The sequence below is a fragment of the Cynocephalus volans genome, chromosome 7 (assembly GCF_027409185.1).
Source record: "Cynocephalus volans isolate mCynVol1 chromosome 7, mCynVol1.pri, whole genome shotgun sequence".
Classification (NCBI taxonomy): domain Eukaryota; kingdom Metazoa; phylum Chordata; class Mammalia; order Dermoptera; family Cynocephalidae; genus Cynocephalus; species Cynocephalus volans.
The window spans coordinates 90,455,876-90,472,514 of NC_084466.1; the positions used below are offsets into that span (position 1 = coordinate 90,455,876).

Here is a 16,639-nt window from a genome sequence, read left to right on the forward strand (position 1 = left end):
CAGCAAAGTAATGTCACAGAATGTGCACAGTCACATCACAACATATTGGTTCTAGGCAGTCACAGCTCAGGCCACCAGGGTCAACCTGAGTCCATGGCAAATTGTATAATGCCACACAGTCCATCCCCTCAGATAGGCCCCACCTGGCAAGGGGCCTGCCCTAGGGGAGGGATTTCTTGGGAGACCAGCAGAGGTAGGACCTCAGCTCGGGCAGGACTGCTGCAGCTAAAGAGGCTCCAGGCATAGAAACTGAAGCAGAGCTGACGTGTTGACCAGGACCTGCCACCAAGCCCAGTGCCTGCACCAACCTTTGGTTCAAGAAGATAGGTTGTAAACTAGGAGAGTGCTCAGATCACGGCTACTCCACGCCCCTTGGGTGTCATCCCTCTGCTCACTGTGGTTAGGTGCAGTGAGGAGTCAGGAAAGTACCCCCAAGCAGATATCTACTCTACAGAAAAGCCACTCCCCAGGGCCCTTGCCAGGGCCCAGCAGGCTTGACCTACCCTACCTAGTCTCTCTGAATTCTCTCCTTTCTAAACTTTTCAACACAGGAGGTCAGAAAGGGAGTGGAGACCCCTGACCAGCAAGGCAAGCTCTGGGCTTTTGAACATGATACAGTGAAACTTTGTTCCTCTGGACTCCCAGCTCCTAACACTACCAGCCCAGGAGCAGAGGGCCCTCCAGGGACCAGAGCCAGGAGAACCCTTAAGACTAGAGGCTCCTTGAGGGAAGATGCTGGCTTCATGCCTCTCTGGCCCCCTGCTGAAAGGCCTACCCAGAAATTATGCACACACCTTCCAACCCATGCCCCTTCTTCAGGACCTGGGTGAAGAACCATACTTCCTACCTGACCCTCAATGGACTTCACTGCACCTGCACCTGACCAAGATCCCTGCACCTTTCTAGTGTCTAGTCCCCCAGCATGGATTTTGGGAGCCTCCCTACTTATGTCCTTATAACTCAGTCCCTATAAATTAGCTTATGCTCAGGGATTCCTGAGCACAAATTTCTCAAGAGTTATGTGAATTTTCACTGGTAGGAAGGCTGGGACCTCTGAGCCACAGGGCAGAATCATGAAGCAGAAGAAAACAAACTGGTACCAGGAAGACATTTCCAGAATGTTCCAGAACTGGCTGACTTTAATTTGGACACAGCTTTTGGCTACAGACATTCAGGTTTAAGGCACATTCCAAATTACAAGAAGCCCTGTCACTGACAGGGAACTGGCTTTGTTCTCGTGGTTTTGCATGGAAGATGGAACAGATGACTTTGTCTTTTTTTTTTCTAGAAAGGAGTGTTTGGCAATAACAAAGCTCGTGACACATTCTCACGCAACGCAGCGTTTACACTTAAAGGCCCTCCTTTTTTCTCCTCAGTGAGGACATGATGCTCCACCTGCCCAATCACTCTCACCAGAAATGTGTACGTAGCAAACAGACTTGCATGTATCTGTCTGGCAATGACTATAAAAAAAAGAAAGCATGCTGCCAAATAAAAATATACAACTGAAAAGAAGCCAAGAGTCTTAGCCGCAACCAACGGTGAATGACTACACAAGTCAGGAAATAAAACATCTACTGTAGCAGCAAGGGGCTGTGAGGGAAGGGGGAAGGCATCCTGCGGGAGTTAGACGCACCCAGGTCCTTCAGCACAATGCATGGATCGGGAGGGGCAGACGGAGAAGAGCACACCTTGGGGTCTATTTTGTGGATTTGTTAGAAACAGACATTCTTTTGGCCTTTTCCTGGCATCGCTGTTGCTGGCAGGTGGGCAGAAGTAAGCCCACAGTCACTGCTCAGTCGTTGCCACCACAGATCTTCAGCAGAATCTTCCGGTAATCCCCAGAAGTGTCTCCCTGGACACAGAAACAAGGAAGACATCGGTTAAGGGAGACCCAGTGACTTTCGGCCTTCTGGACCCAGATTTTCTTCTGCCCAATGCACCTGTAGAGAGAGGCAGACCCCATCCTAGGGAAGCTTCCCACCCCACTGGTCCTGGAGCAGGAAGCACAGATGCTGAACAGTGAAGTTCAGTCTTCTCCATGACCCCATTAAAAAACAAAAAGCTGCTCTCTGCTCAGAAGCAAGCAAGACAGTAATGCCCATGGTCCTAAGCAAGAAGCCGAGAGTGGCCATGCCCCTGCCCAGAAGCAGGCGAGAGAGCACATTGAAAACATCACTTTTGAGTTGGGTGGCCTACCACAGCCACAGCTGCTGCAAAAGTGGCCTGACGCCACAGCAGTAGCCACAGCCACCATGCAGGCAACCTGCCCGACACTCAGCTGCGACATCACATGCAGAATCACCAGTGGAGACCAGAAAAAGAAGAGGACGTCTCTCTCTCCAACGCCCACTCTAGAATAATAGAAGAAACAACTGCTCTACCAGATGACCCGACCAGCATAGCGACTAGAAATACAAAAATCCAAAAAAATGTGACACCACCAAAAGTATACAGTAATTCTCAAATACCAGACCCTATAGAGCCAGAAACCCCTGAAATAACAGAAAAGGAATTCCAAGCAACAATCTTAAGGAAATTCATTTGAGACATGAGAATACTCTGTTAGACAATATAATGAAATGGGAAAAAAAATCCAGGATATTAAAGAGGAAATTTATAAGAGATTAAAACCTTAAAAAAGAATGTAGCAGAACTCACGGAACTGGAAGATTGACTCAATGAAATAAAAAACACAACCTATAGCATAAGCAGCAGGCTACAACAAGCAGAAGAAAGAATTTCTGATCTTGAAGATAGTCTTTTCTTAATAACCCAGGCAGACCAAAAAAAGGAAAAAAGAATTTTAAAAAATGAAGAAAATCTAAGAGATGTAGCAGACAACCTTACGTACACAAACATTGGAATCAGTGTTCCAGCAGGGGAGTAGAAAGGACAAGGCATGAAAAACCTATTCGATGAAATAACAACAGAAAACTTCCCAGGTACAGGGAGAGACACAGACATTCAGATCCAGGAGACTCAAAGATCCTCAAACAGATTCAACCCCAAAATATCTTCTCCAAGACACATTATAGTCAAACTGGCAAAGCTCAAAGACAGAGAGACAATCTTAAAAGAAGCAAGAGAAAAGCATCCAGTCACCTATAAGGGACTAACAGCAGACCCCTATCAGACTAACAGCAGACTTCTCAACAGAAACTTGCCAGAAGAAAATGGGATGATATATTCAAAATACTAAAAGAAAAAACTGCCAGCCAAGAATACTATACCCAGCAAGGCTATCCTTCAGAAACAAGGGGAAAATAGTGTATCTTCCAGACAAACAAAAACTGCAGGAGTTCACCACCACACAACCAGCCCTACAAGAAATCCTCAAGGGAATCCTGCATCTGGAATCTGAAAAACAATAATCACTACCATGAATACACAGGAAAGAACAAAACCCACTGGTAGAACAAAAATGCAAACAAGCAGGAGAAAGAAACTAAATCTTAACCATCACAGAAAACCATAATGACGAGGTAATAATGCCCCTGCTTTATTTCTGATTTTAGTAATTTCAGTCTTCCTTTTCTTTTCCTTGGTCAGTCTAGATAAAGGTTTGCGAATTTTGTTGATCTTTTTAAAGAATCAACTTTCGGTTTTGGTGTTTTTCTCTATTGATGGAGTTTGGATGTGTTGTCCCCACCAAAACTCATGTGGAAATTTGATCCCCAACATGGCAGTGCTCTGGAAGCTGTTTGAGTCATGGGGGCGGATCCCTCATGAATGGATTAATGCTCTCCCTGGGGGAGGAGCGGTAGTAAGTTCTCACTGTATTAGTTCCCACGAGAGCTGGTTGTTTAAAGGACCCCAGCACCTCCCCTCTCTCTCTCTTGCTTCCTCTCGCCATATGATCTGTTTCTACCCACCAGCTGTCTGTCGCTTTCCACCATGAGTAGAAGCAGCCTGAGGCCCATGCCAGACGCAGCCTCTGTTCTTTATAAATTACCCAGTCTCAGGTATTTCTGTTATAGTAACACAAAACAGACTAATACATTTCTGCTGTAATCTTTGTTATTTCTTACTTATACTTGTTTTTGGTTTAGTTTGCTCTTCATTTTCTATTTTCTTAAGGTAGAAGTTTACATTATTAATTTGAGATGTTTCTTATTTCTAACAAAGGTACTTACAAGTATAAATTTTCTTCTAAGCACTGCATGAGCCCTTCATCCTATAAATTTTGATATGTTGCACTTTGATTTTTCTCTCAAAGTATTCTCTAATTTCTCTGTGATTTTTCTTTTTACCCATTGTTTATTTAGGAGAGTGTTGTTTAATTTCCACACATTTGTGAGTTTTCTAAATTTCCTTCTGTTATTGTGGTCAGAGAACATATTTTCTATTATTTTCTATGATCTTAGTCTTTTTAAATGTATTAAGACTTGTTTTGTGGCCAAAAATAAAATAAATTCTAAAATAAAATAAAAATTTAATTTGTAAAAATACATCTTAATAAAATTAAAGAGATTTTGAAAAAACAAAAATAAAAACAAACAAAAAGCTGCATTCACCCCAATTATCAAAATTTTAAAAATAACCACAAAAAAAATTTAAGGTCAGCCTAAAAACTAACACCCAGGGCTAACCAATATTGTTCTTTCCTCAGTGCATGTTATGTTGCATTAGATTGGGGTTATAATGCAATGTTGTGTCCTACTCAGGTCAGGAAACTTAATCTCCTCTTATATGACCATCCAATGGCAGATACCGTTATTATTCAAGCCTCCCAGTTCCCACAGATCCCCACTCTGTCAGAGACTACTATACTCACTGCTGCTGAGAGTAGAGAACTAACAATTATTTGCAGAGGATTCCCTGTGTGCCAGCAGGCTTGTGACATCTGGAAGAAGACATAGGCCTTGCCTTCAATGAGTGTAGGGTAGAAGGAAATGATTAGAAATTAGCTAATTACTACTTCTCTGCTATCAACAGCATCATTTTCCAGCCAGGGAATTGGAGATCAGCTTCTCTTGATGACATGCCCGACAACATCAAATGCTAGTGAGTCTGAACTCAGGACCTGGTCCTGTGACTTCGATTTCAAGGTTCATGAAGGTTCAGAATTAAAGTATCAGGCCACCCAGACAAGCATACGTGCTGTCAGCACGGCTCTGGCACACAGTGATAGGACAGTCACTAGTGTTGACTATTTATTTCAGGACATGAGTTCTCATTGGTGGATAACAGACTCACAGAGTGGCAGGACTCTGAAGATCAGGCCCCAGGTGCAGGAGGTCCTGAGTCTTCTCTGATGTCATTGGGTAGACACTGAGCAGCATGCTGGGGGATGCAGGGTGAGGTCACAGCTGGGTCAAGACCCACCCTGCCCTTAGGAGCTTACAATCTGATTGGGGGCAACTGGATGAACAAGTAGCTTTTGAAGAGAACAAGTCTGAGGTCCCTAAACAAGACTTCCATGCACAGTACAAGAGGCACACATGGATGTTCAAGGAGGGAGAGTGGGAGACCAGGGAGGTCCACAGGTGATTGAGATGCAAAGAGGCAGCCAGTCAGCCCCCAGAGGGCCCATACCGTGATGTCGTGGTACAACGACTTGCCATACATCCGCTTATACTCCAATCTGATGTCCAGGAGGTCGATCTCGCTGCGAGACACCATGATGCGAATCAGGGTCCGGTCCTTTGTTCCTAGTCCCTAAAGAGAGTCCAGAGTCCACCCAAGAGTATAAGCAACAGGCCTCCCCCCTGGGGCCCTCTGGTCCCCTCTCACCCCTGAGTCCTCAGACCTCTTAGCTGAGGTGTGGCTCTCCCTCATGCTTTCTACCCTTAGTCACAGGAAGGGACAAGGCATCCCTGACCTGGACCCTCTGCACATGGAGTTACTCACCTTCATGGCCTTGTTGAGTCTTTCAGCAAAGAAGGCTGGGGTGTTCTTGAGGCATTTCACTGGAGGAAGAGAAACACAGCGTAACTAGATCTGAGAAAACTTGCAGCCTGAAGGGCATGGAGCACACAAGAGTCCTCTTAGGAGGCGTAGAGGTCAATCCCATCACCGCATCTGTCTTCCTCTCCTCCTCCTCCTCCAGGCTCAATTATCCCATGATCTTGGCTCCAGCTCTTTGGAATAGAAACAACACAGAGCCTGGACACCAACCCCACCTGTTCCCTGGCAACCATGGCAAAAGGATCAAGAACCAGGGGGGCCAGAGTTTAATACACTGTGAGCTGTGTGGGGAAGAAACATGGGTGGCGATGAGGACCATGGTGCTGCTCAAGTGGGAGGGGCAAAGTGGGGATGCCATGACCCTCATGGAGAAAGGGTGGCTGAGCAGAATGAGCACCTCCCTAGGGTTCTCAGGCCACGAAACCTATGGGGACACATGGGGAAATGAAGATTCCAGAAAGCACCAAGAAAAGCACAGTGAAAAAATGGGCAAACTCACTTTCCCAAGTGAGTATAGAAGGGCTGTGAGGGCTGCAGAATGGGGACCCAAGCCCACACACGGGGAAGGACCCAGAATCAGTAAGGGCGTGAGGTCCAGCTTCAGAGGACACAGGCACTATAAGAAACACACCATTGTCCCGGGAACTACGCCAGCTTTCCTTTAGCATGGGCCTCTTTTGCTGTTGCAAGTAAAAACCCTTTCACATGTTTCCATCACAGACATCTGACAACTGCCTGCAGGGACGTATTTTTAGAGGAAACTTGTCAGGATATGAGTCATCTTCCTCCGGGAGAGCAGTTGGATGCTCTCCCACTAATACCCACACCGCAGCTCCCTTCTCCAGGGCTGCGCTGGAAATATAAACAGCACACGTCAGGACAGTTGTGGATTCAACTACATACGCAGTGATCTGGGAAGCAGCATGATTTCCCATCACACTCAATTTAGCAATCTTGGATCCTGTGGTTCTTTTACGATACCGCCCTTCAAACAGAGGATGGGTGAGTACCCTCAAAACCAACATTACACACTAGCCCTCAGAGGGTGGGCAGGAAAGGCAAGCCCAAGACACTTACCCACAGCCAGCATGCCATGCTCCAGATCCCCAGACATCTCCCGACAGATGCTCTTCTCAATGTCTCGACCCGTCATTCTCTGATACTCATTGAAAACTAGTGGGAAGGCAGGAGGGCTATGTTAAGGACTGAATTGCATGCTCCCCAAATCCATATATTAAAATCCTAGCCCCACATACCTCAGAATATAACTGTATTTAGAGATAAGATCTTTAAAGAAGTAATTAAGTTAAAACAAGGCCATCAGGGTGGGCCAATCTAACTGGTGTGCTTAGGAGGAGAAATTAGGACACACCAAAGACATATCAGGGATGTGCACAAACAAGAGAAAAGACTGCATGAGGACACACTGGGAAGGAGGCTGTCTATAGCCAGGAAGAGAGGCCTTAGAAGGAACCAATGCTGCCAGCACCTTGACACTGGACTCCTAGCCTACAGAACTGTAAGAACACTAACTTCTGTTGCTTAAGCCACCCAATCTGTGGCATTTTGTCACAGCAGCCCAAGCTGACAGACAGGACACATGTGAGGAGACCTCTGCCCCTCTGGGAGCCTACCTCTCTCACTCTGTTCCCAGTGCCCTGGACAGCCCCACCTACCATGCCTGCCCAGCTCTCAGGGAGCCAGACTTGTCACAAGTCACAAGCACAGCCCGATGCCCCTTAATTAGGCAGATCCCTTACTAGGACTGCCCTCGCCAATCTGCCTACCCAAACTGCACCTTAATCCTCCCTCCAGGACCCACTCCCCCAGCACTAACAGTGTCCCCTCTCTTCTCAAATCCCCTGCACTTCCTGTCCACCCCACTCCTTCTCTGTTATTTCACACATCAGTCCTGTCTTTCTCAATCTGACTGTTAGCTAAGGCCCAGCCAGCCACAGCCAGCTGGGCTCTCTGCTGGTGCCCCTCTAGCTTTACTTAGGACAAGCAGAGCACCCACAGGAGTGACAGGTGGCACAGTAAAGACCTGGGTCCTAACTCTAGCTCTGAACTTGAATATAAATCTCTTCTTCCCCAGTCTGGGTCTCAGTTTCTGTCAGTTTCTCCAAACTTGTGTCTCTGGCATCTCAAAGTCGTGGTTCCTACTACATCTGTGTCTGTCTCAGCATTTATTCAAATCAGCTACTCTTTACTCCTAAGTAACAGTATTTGTGACACCGTGGGTTTGATGTGATACTTGTATGTTCTATACTCATGAAACTAATGATTGAAGGCTAGCGGGTTGGCTCAGTCAGTCACAGCGCAGTGGATCTCCGTACAAGCCAGCCGCCAAAAAAAAAAAAAGCACAAATAAAATAATGATTAAGATGAAAACATGTTCACTCACACTCCACTGTAGTACCATGTAAAAGGTCTGCTCTGGGGCCAGATAGCCTGGGTTCAAACCTGAGCTCAGCCACGACACCAGCTAGGTAAGTAAGCCAACCTGCCCGGCCGCCCTGCGCCTGCTCCCACAGCTGTACGTAGGGAGAACCACAGCACCTGCGTGCGAGCACTGCAAGACTCAGCGAGCGCTCAGCACACAGCCCAGGGCCTGGCACGCAGCGGGTGCTGGGGTTTTCACCCTCACTCTGGCCAGGGCTCTCCACGCTGCTACATGTGGTCTCAGTCCTTGCCTGTCTTCTCACATTAACCACCCAACACAGCTGGCCTCCAGGACTCGGGGATCCCCTTTCCCAGAGCCTCACACACCTTATTCACAGCTCCCACACTTCCATCTCCAGCCCATACCTAATCGGACCTCCAGAGTCATGAGCCCAACTGCCTACCTCGCACCTCAACCCCAAGGCTGCTGCTTTCCTTCCCTCCTAAAGCCTCTCCATCCACAGCTTCCCAATCTCAGTTGAGGGCCACTCCATTCTCCCACTTGCTCAGCCAGGAAAAAAAAACCATATCACCTCCAACTCCTCTCTCTCTCTCCCATGCTCCATGTCCAATTCATCAGCAAACAGGGTAGGACCCTGACCCCTTCTCACTGCCTGTCCCTACCACCCTGATCCAAGCCACCGTTGTTTCTCCCCTTGGCCACTGCAGCAGCCTCTGAGCTGGTCTCCTGCCCTGCCACGGACACCGCCACTCTCTTCTCGACACAACAGCTGGTGGACATGCAAACCCTCCTCATTCAGAGCCCTCCAGTGGCTTCCTCTTTTGCTCAGGACACACACCGAACTCCATGCAGCTGTCAGCAGGGCCTTCCACCCTCTGTGACCTCACCTCCTACCTCTCACTCCATCCATCCAGACACATGGACCCCTCCCATGTCTTAGCTGCGCTGAGAGCCCCCCGAGCAGGGCTTCTGCGCCTGCATCTCCCACTTTTGGTCTTTAAACCAAAAGTTGTGACCTCAGTGAGGACTGCACCAAGAACCTCCCCCAGGGCCCTACCCCATCACTTCCTGTCCCTGTTTCCAGCTGTATTATTTTTCTCTACAGGATTTACCAGCTGATACACATTTCGTTTAATTTTCACTTACTGTCTGTCTCTCCAAACAGGACGGTGAATCCCAGAACAGAGACTCTGTGGCGCTCTGTTCCCCACCTCTTCCCCACACCCACCCCACCACCTCACAGACTGCACATTTGACATCCGTTGGATGAACGAGTAAATGAATGTTACCTGGCATTACTGTTATAATTGTTTCTCCTGCCACACTTTGGAAAACTCTAAGATTCCATATTCCAGCATATGAGCACACCAGCCATGGCAGGCTCCCTCTTCCTCACCTCTTCCTTTGCTTCCTGCAGAGCCAGGTGCTTGCCGGAATTCAGGAAACCCTCTGAGAGTCTCTCTTTAACTCACCACCAGGGGGCTGTTTTGAGGACACAAAAGCCCCACACAGAGAGGAACCACCAAGTGTCCTCCCGAGCTTGGCTTGTGCCCTGCCTGCCTTCATTTCATTCACTGGCCCGGCGAGACCCTGATCACTGTACCTGCCACCAGGTGGGCCCGGCTCCTGGAGCACAGAATTGCGTTGAACTTGGACTCATCTGTTCCCAGGCGGTTCTCCCCAGCCGCATACAGCTCCTGGACAGAGAGGAAGACACACATGCAACCTGGCCTCCCCCCAGACCCCAGGCCACCCAGGAAAGCTGGGCAGTGTGCAGCCTGTGAGCAGTGCCCGGCTGTGGGAGCACAGGTTTGCCGAGCCCCTGCTGTGCTCCATTCACTGTGCTAAACCAGACACTACCCACACATCCCCTTGCTAGGTGGTCCAGAGGATCCTGAGGCTGTGGGGAATCCGGACCAAGACAACCGAGCCAACTGAGGGCCCACATCAGGCAAGGAACAGCATTAACCTGACCAAGGGAACAATGCTGCAGAGAAGAAAACAAAACAAGAGGCCTAGGCTCACATCCTAGCTCGGCTACCAACTTGTCATGGACTCTAAACAGGCTACTGGCCCTCTCTGAGCCTCAGTTTCCTCATCTCTAAAATGCAAAGGCTGGATAAGATTTGGGGTCAAAAATTTGAAAGCCTAAAGGAGTGTGCTGGGTAGCTTAACTAAGGGAAACAGGGCAGATGTAGAGCTGGGAGTGGTGGGGGCCATGGCTAACCATGCAGGAGCCATCACTTCTCAGCACCAGCTGAGTCCTGTGACAGAGGAACACAGGCTCACAGCTGCCAGACCCATTTCTCAGGAGAAGCCAAAACCCAGACTTCTATGTGCAATTTCCCAATCTTTAAAAGCAGTTTCCCTAGCTATAAAAAGAAACCTGTGCAACAACAAATATGACAGCCATTGAGATCACAGGTATGCATGTGGGGTTTCATGCACTTTGGCACGTCCCCTGTGTTTCCTCGCACACACCACTGTGTTTACAAAGGGGCAGAAATTACACTTTCCTGTCAAACTTTTGAAGGTTTGAGTCCAAAATAGTTGCCAATTTTCAACCTCTGAACTAGATGGCCTCTAAAGTACTTTGTAGGCCTCAGGATCTAGGGCATTGATATCCAAGGTCAGAGGGCAGCAATCAGTTCTCAATAAGCCCACAGTTCTAAGATGAGGCCAAAGCAGGTGCAGACTGAGAAGGCAGAGCAGAAAGCACGAGACCTCGAATCGGGGGCAACTCTGCCTCAGCTAGGAAAAACCCTGTAAAATTCCCACTGGGGGGCTGGCTGGATAGCTCAGCTGGTTAGAGAGCAGTGTTATAGCACCAAGATCAAAGGTTTAGATCCCCATACCAGCCAGCAGCAAAACATACAAATGAAAAAATTCCCACTTGGGCAAGAGTCAGAACACAGGAGGCTCAGGGACATCCCAACCCCGTGTCCAGAAATGGAAATGGATGTCATTAACCAGAAAGACACTGAATAAGGCAGACCGTGCAAGAGCAGCGGGTCTGGGACCAAGGCAGAGTCAGGATGTTATCTGCGCCCAGAGAACAGAGCCAGGAGTCTGGGCCCTTGTCCAGGCTCTACCTCTAGGTTTCTCTGGACATAGTGCTCAACCTTTCTGAGCCTCAGTTTCCTCATATGAAAATGAGAAGGACCAGATCAGAAGACCAACTCTCCTCCAGCCCTAACAAGGGGGCATTCCATGAGGTCCTGCTGCACCCCAACAGATGGTAGAGATAATCAGACCACTGGCATTTCCTGGTGAATGCCCTGCACGGGTGGCAGGAGCAATGAGAGGGGAGAGAGAGAGAGAGATAGGACCAGCTCCACCCCACCAGGAGGCTGTGCTCTCTCCAGCCAGAACACTGTAGACTGAATTCATTAGTGGGAAACCCAAACTTCTCCACAGAGTAGCTCAGATGCCTGGACTTTCCCCCTTTTGTCTGCAACCCAAGAAGGGGACAGGGCAGAATTACAAGGCTGCACAACTAATGCAACAGCTGGTTTCTAGGCTCCAGCCCTCAGAAGCTTAATAGACAAGTGCAAATTGTGCTCCTTTGCAAAGACAATGGTACATGCCACAAAACACAAGAAAATACCAAGTCTCAGGAAATCCCACATCCAAAACTGATCCAACAACCACAGTAATACTTGTCATCTCACATGTTCTCTCTTATAGGTGGGGAAAGTGGAGCCCAGAAGGTTGGGGGGCCTGCACAAGGTCATGAAGTCATAAGCAGCACATGTAACCCACTCCTTATCCATTGCTCTTTCCATCCAGAGCACCTACCTGGTAAAGAAAAAACTGAGGGACACCCCTGGTTTAGGAAGCCCAGGTGGGGTAGCTGGCCTGGCCATCACACTCACCTGGACATCTTTCTGGACAAGGGACATGTCCACATTTGTACTTTCATCCCGGTTTCCCTGAAAGGAAGTAGGTGGTACAGTTATGCTCACGCCTTGGGCGGCATACTCCCTCCCTCCCCATTTCTCTTCTCTCATTGCTCAGTTCCCACCTCTCTGACTCCTTGAGCCCTGTCATAGGAAAAGTACCTGAGAGAGAGAAATGAGGAGCCGCTGGAAGTGCCCTGATGTGTCGCTTCGAATGGCTTCCTCTAGGGTCTTTTTAAATTCTGAAAAAGAGACACAAGGAAGGTCCACCCTGTAGCACTGTGGACAGAACTGTCCATTTCAGACACAGTCAGCAGTGGGCACCAGTGAGAAAGGCCCGGGATCTAAGCTCAAGGAGACAGGTGGCCCATATGGCTCTCCAGGGTCATATAAGCCTGTGACCTCCAGGCTGACCTGATCTCTGGTCAGGCTTGGCCCAAACACCCCTCCCTTTCCTTAATTACTTTAGTGTGTAAACAGCACACAGGGTTGGGTCTTGGGTCAAAGCCCAGCGTGCTGGGGATGGCAGGAGATGGGGTGATAAAAAGGCCAGGAAGAAATGAGAGGCCCTGGGAGAGGGTGTGGCCAAGGCCCAGAAAGCAGAAGAATTTGCAGAGGGCAGAGGGCCCCAGGAGCCAGCCTAACCTGCTTTGTAGGCTCTGTTCAGTTCCCGAATGTGCTCGTTGCTGCGGGAAGCGAGGATCTCAATCAGGCAGGCTTCATCAGTGCCAGCCCCCTGTGGTGGCAGAGAACACAATAAACCACATACTTGTCACAGCATCCTCACTCACCAGCGCCCTGGAAAGATGAAGGTGCCACACTGCTGCCCGCACCCCAGAGCACAAACACCAGCAACAAAGGCCCCTTACACAGAGACACGCTCATTGTGTGGCTCTAGGCCTCAGAAAAACACCAGACACTGACGATGATGATGATAATGAATAGGGATTACACGAAGGTCACCCCCACGGATCAGGAAGCTGAGAATCAGAGAAACGTACTGACTTGTCCAAGGCCACACAGTAAATGGCCAGGTTGAGCTGAGGACCCAAGTCTGTTTTATTCCAAGTTCAGCCCACGAGTGAGATGACGAACAACTGAGAAAATGGATTAAAAAGCAAGAGAGATCAGAGAGGACATGTGGAAAGAACAGAGTCCTCAAGTGAGCTGTGGAGTGTCTGGAGACATCTAGGAAAAGGCAGCAACAAAGATAAAAAGGACGACCACACCAGGGAAAGTGAGAAGGTGGAGGACAGGGGTAGCAGCCTGGCGTTTATGTCGGTTTGAATCTCGTCTCTGCAGCTTACTAGCTGTGTGACCCTGAGCATGTTACTGAACCTCTCTGTGCTTCATGTTCTTTTGTCTATAAAATTGGAGCCATACTAGTATCTAGCTCATAGGAAGTCATGAGGATTAAATGAGTCAACATATACAGAGCACTTAGAGCCTGTCAGGCAGGAAGCAGGACATGTCAGTTGTTTTTACAACAACCACTACCACTACCGTTAGATTACCTGAGTTTACAAAGGGCTTCCGCGTTTGCCATCTTACCCAGTGCTCACCACACACTGAGAACACCCACCAGCCACACTTCACAGCTGCTCAGCGACAGCTGACCCCCATCCTGTGTTGTTTCCTGCACTCCACAACCCCCACCCCATCCCATGAAGTTGGCTGGAGGCAGGAGCTGGGCAGAAGTCCAGGGGCCACTCCCTGGGGCGCCAGGCCACCCACCACCCTCCCCAACTGCCTCCTGATCTCCTCCCTAAATAAAACACGCAGATGTGTTTCAGCGAAGTCCTCTCTCCCTTCCAGGCCACCTCACTAAATTCTATGCTTCTCCTTTCCGGGGAGGGAAAAGTCATCGTGCCCTTCTGGGGCACCTGCTCAATTCACAGGGATTGCCCCTTCTGTGGGAGCTGCCTGTTCCCCATCTACAGGGTGCACACAGGATACAGAGCCATAGCACTGTATAGAATGGATAGGACCTAGCCCCCGGTGAAAACTCGTTGGACTTGGGGGACAGAGTGAACCTGGGCCAGTTGGAATCTGCTCCCTATTTGGAATTTGGACAAGGGACAACTGGTATCTTCTGTAACTGGATCTCTGATAGGTAAACGGAGAGGGTCAATGGAAAGGCATGTTCTGGAGGCAGACATGGAAGGAGAGGCACAGAAGCTTCCAGAAGAATGAAGCAGAGACAAGGGACAAGTCCTGCCCAGGTCCCTGCCCTCTGCATGCTAGGCAGCTTGTCTTTATCCTCATGACTGATCCTCCACCTCTGTGTTACTTCCAAGTCCTCAGTGTGCTCCTGTTGTTCGCTGACAACAAATGAGAATGAGAACGGTCTCAACCACGGCCTCCTACCCCTCCTCCTTATCGCCGCGTCACTAGCTTCCTTCACAACCCAGCTCCCGCCATGTGTTTAAGATGGAGAAAAACTTAGATGACCAATGGCATGTCATTTGCCTCTTGGGGAGATCACAAGAATGTCCCATTTCTACACAAACTCCAACCTGGAGGGTCTAGGAGCCGCACGGACAACGGCAGCCAACAAGTAGGCTGTAACACATCACGCCAAAAGGCCTCCTTCTGGGCTGTGCGTGTACACACGTGCACACGCAACACATGCACACATACCTTGATGGCTTCCTTTATCTCATAAACGTCATAGAGGATTGGAGTCTTCATTAGAGCCAAGACTGTCTTCTCAAAGTTTCCTGACAGTTCGGATTTCAGATCTTTGATCAAATCCTGATTGGATATTCAAATAAACAAACAAACACAAGCCTATTTTGAGACTTCACAGAAAGTGACTAATAAAAACAATATCCCAGACATGAGGGCCAGCAGCATCAGCACCACCTGGGAGCCTGGGAGAAAAGCCTGATCTCAGGCCCCACCCCAGATCTGCCAACCAGAGCCTGAATTTTAGCAAAATACCCAGGGGATTGTGGCACATTAAAGTTTGAGGAGCACTGGACTAGAACACTGACCTATTTAATATTTACCCAGTTTTTAACTTTCTAAGATCCAAAATGCTGCAAGTTCAAAATATACCTCCTTGCATTTGTTCAGCACTTAAAGCTCTTATATCAGCTAAACCTCCTAGGGCAGTGAAGAGGGCAGGAGAGGGGAAACTGAGGACTGGGTGGTGTGGAGGGAAAATAATGTGTCCACAGTCTTAGCAAGTCATGGCAGAGCCAGGGCTAGAACCCAGATGTCCGGGCACCTCTCATCAAACCTCAGTACCCCCATGGACTCTGGGTTTCTCCCTCAGGGCATCCTTCACCTCTACAAGATGCCACCAGCTGGGAGGCCACTTGCTAGGTGGGCAGCAGGAAATGCCCTAATGCATCTGACTATCCATCCAGGAAATCTAAGCCCACTCAGCCCCAAGGAAAAGCAGGGGTGAATAGGGCTGTGTTGGAGATGGCTCCCATGCTAGAGCCAAGGATATGCCTTCCTGTCCTCTGGCACACTTCCCACACCTCACCTTGCCGTAGGCTGTCTTGAAGGACAGGAGGATCTGCTGCCGCTGCTTGTTGGAGCGACTCCCCAGGCAGTCGATGATGGCCTGCTCATCAGTCCCTGGAGAAGGAAGAAGTCAGGGGTGACAGGGCTGTGGGTCACAGGGATGCTCGGCAGTTGTAGACTCTTCTGGCCTGGGTCCTCTCATTCTCCTGGGCATCCCAGCCACACCCCTAGATCTCTTCCATCACTACTGGGGCCAGGTTTGCCTCCCCCAGCTATCCCAGCCCACACAGCCACAGTGAAACTGCCTGGGGAAACAGGCAGGAGTAGGATTTGAGCCCCTCCAGTCTCTCACCAAAGCCTTTCATAGCCTTCCGCAGGACCTCGGCATCTTGCAAGGCATCAAAGCCAGAAGCATCTGTGATGGTGCCTCGGTTTCCAAACTACTTGGACAAACAGTCACAGGTAAGATGACTTGCACACTGCCTTCCCCAGATGCAAGACTGCTCCACCCCCCCCCCCCAACTTTGTACCTGAAGGAAGAGCCCACAATCAACAACACAGAGGACTCTACTCTGAGCCTCCCTAACTTGACTGTGATCTGTCCTTGTGTTCTGGTACTGAAGCTTCTTCTGCCCGGCTCCCATGGTAGCAGCCAACCTACAGCTGAGTCCTCACCCTAAGAATCTGCCCTACACCCAGGTCCTCCAGGGCTGGTGCCCAGGTTACAGCTGAAGGGCAGGTCTCAGAAGCAGGACCTGCTGGCTTGTCCTCAATCCCCCACCAAAAGTACACATCGGGGTAGTCCTAACAGGGCCTGTCTAGTCCACATGTCCCCACCAGGTAGATGCAGGCATCCAGCTATCTCAGCAGTACACAGCAGCATGACTACCTCTTAGACTAGCACCAGTTCCCTGGTACTGTTCTCTAGACTATGACCTGCCTAATCGCC

At 49.3% G+C, this 16,639-nt stretch overlaps 1 protein-coding gene across 3 annotated transcripts in view; it reads right to left on the reverse strand.

Moving 5' to 3' along the window:
• Nucleotides 1-1,106: 1,106 nt before the first annotated feature.
• ANXA11 (annexin A11) overlaps nucleotides 1,107-16,639 on the reverse strand; it is a 59,032-nt gene continuing 43,499 nt past the window's right edge. For all 3 annotated transcript variants that reach the window (XM_063101773.1, XM_063101775.1, XM_063101774.1), the window contains 11 exons: nucleotides 16,043-16,130; nucleotides 15,710-15,804; nucleotides 14,854-14,967; nucleotides 12,859-12,949; nucleotides 12,376-12,455; nucleotides 12,190-12,246; nucleotides 9,918-10,011; nucleotides 6,988-7,083; nucleotides 5,854-5,912; nucleotides 5,539-5,661; nucleotides 1,107-1,855 (listed from right to left, as the gene is read on the reverse strand). In XM_063101773.1, coding sequence (XP_062957843.1) covers nucleotides 1,796-1,855; nucleotides 5,539-5,661; nucleotides 5,854-5,912; nucleotides 6,988-7,083; nucleotides 9,918-10,011; nucleotides 12,190-12,246; nucleotides 12,376-12,455; nucleotides 12,859-12,949; nucleotides 14,854-14,967; nucleotides 15,710-15,804; nucleotides 16,043-16,130 — 957 coding nt within the window. In that variant the 3' untranslated portion in view covers nucleotides 1,107-1,795. The remainder of the gene's footprint in view (nucleotides 1,856-5,538; nucleotides 5,662-5,853; nucleotides 5,913-6,987; nucleotides 7,084-9,917; nucleotides 10,012-12,189; nucleotides 12,247-12,375; nucleotides 12,456-12,858; nucleotides 12,950-14,853; nucleotides 14,968-15,709; nucleotides 15,805-16,042; nucleotides 16,131-16,639) is intronic.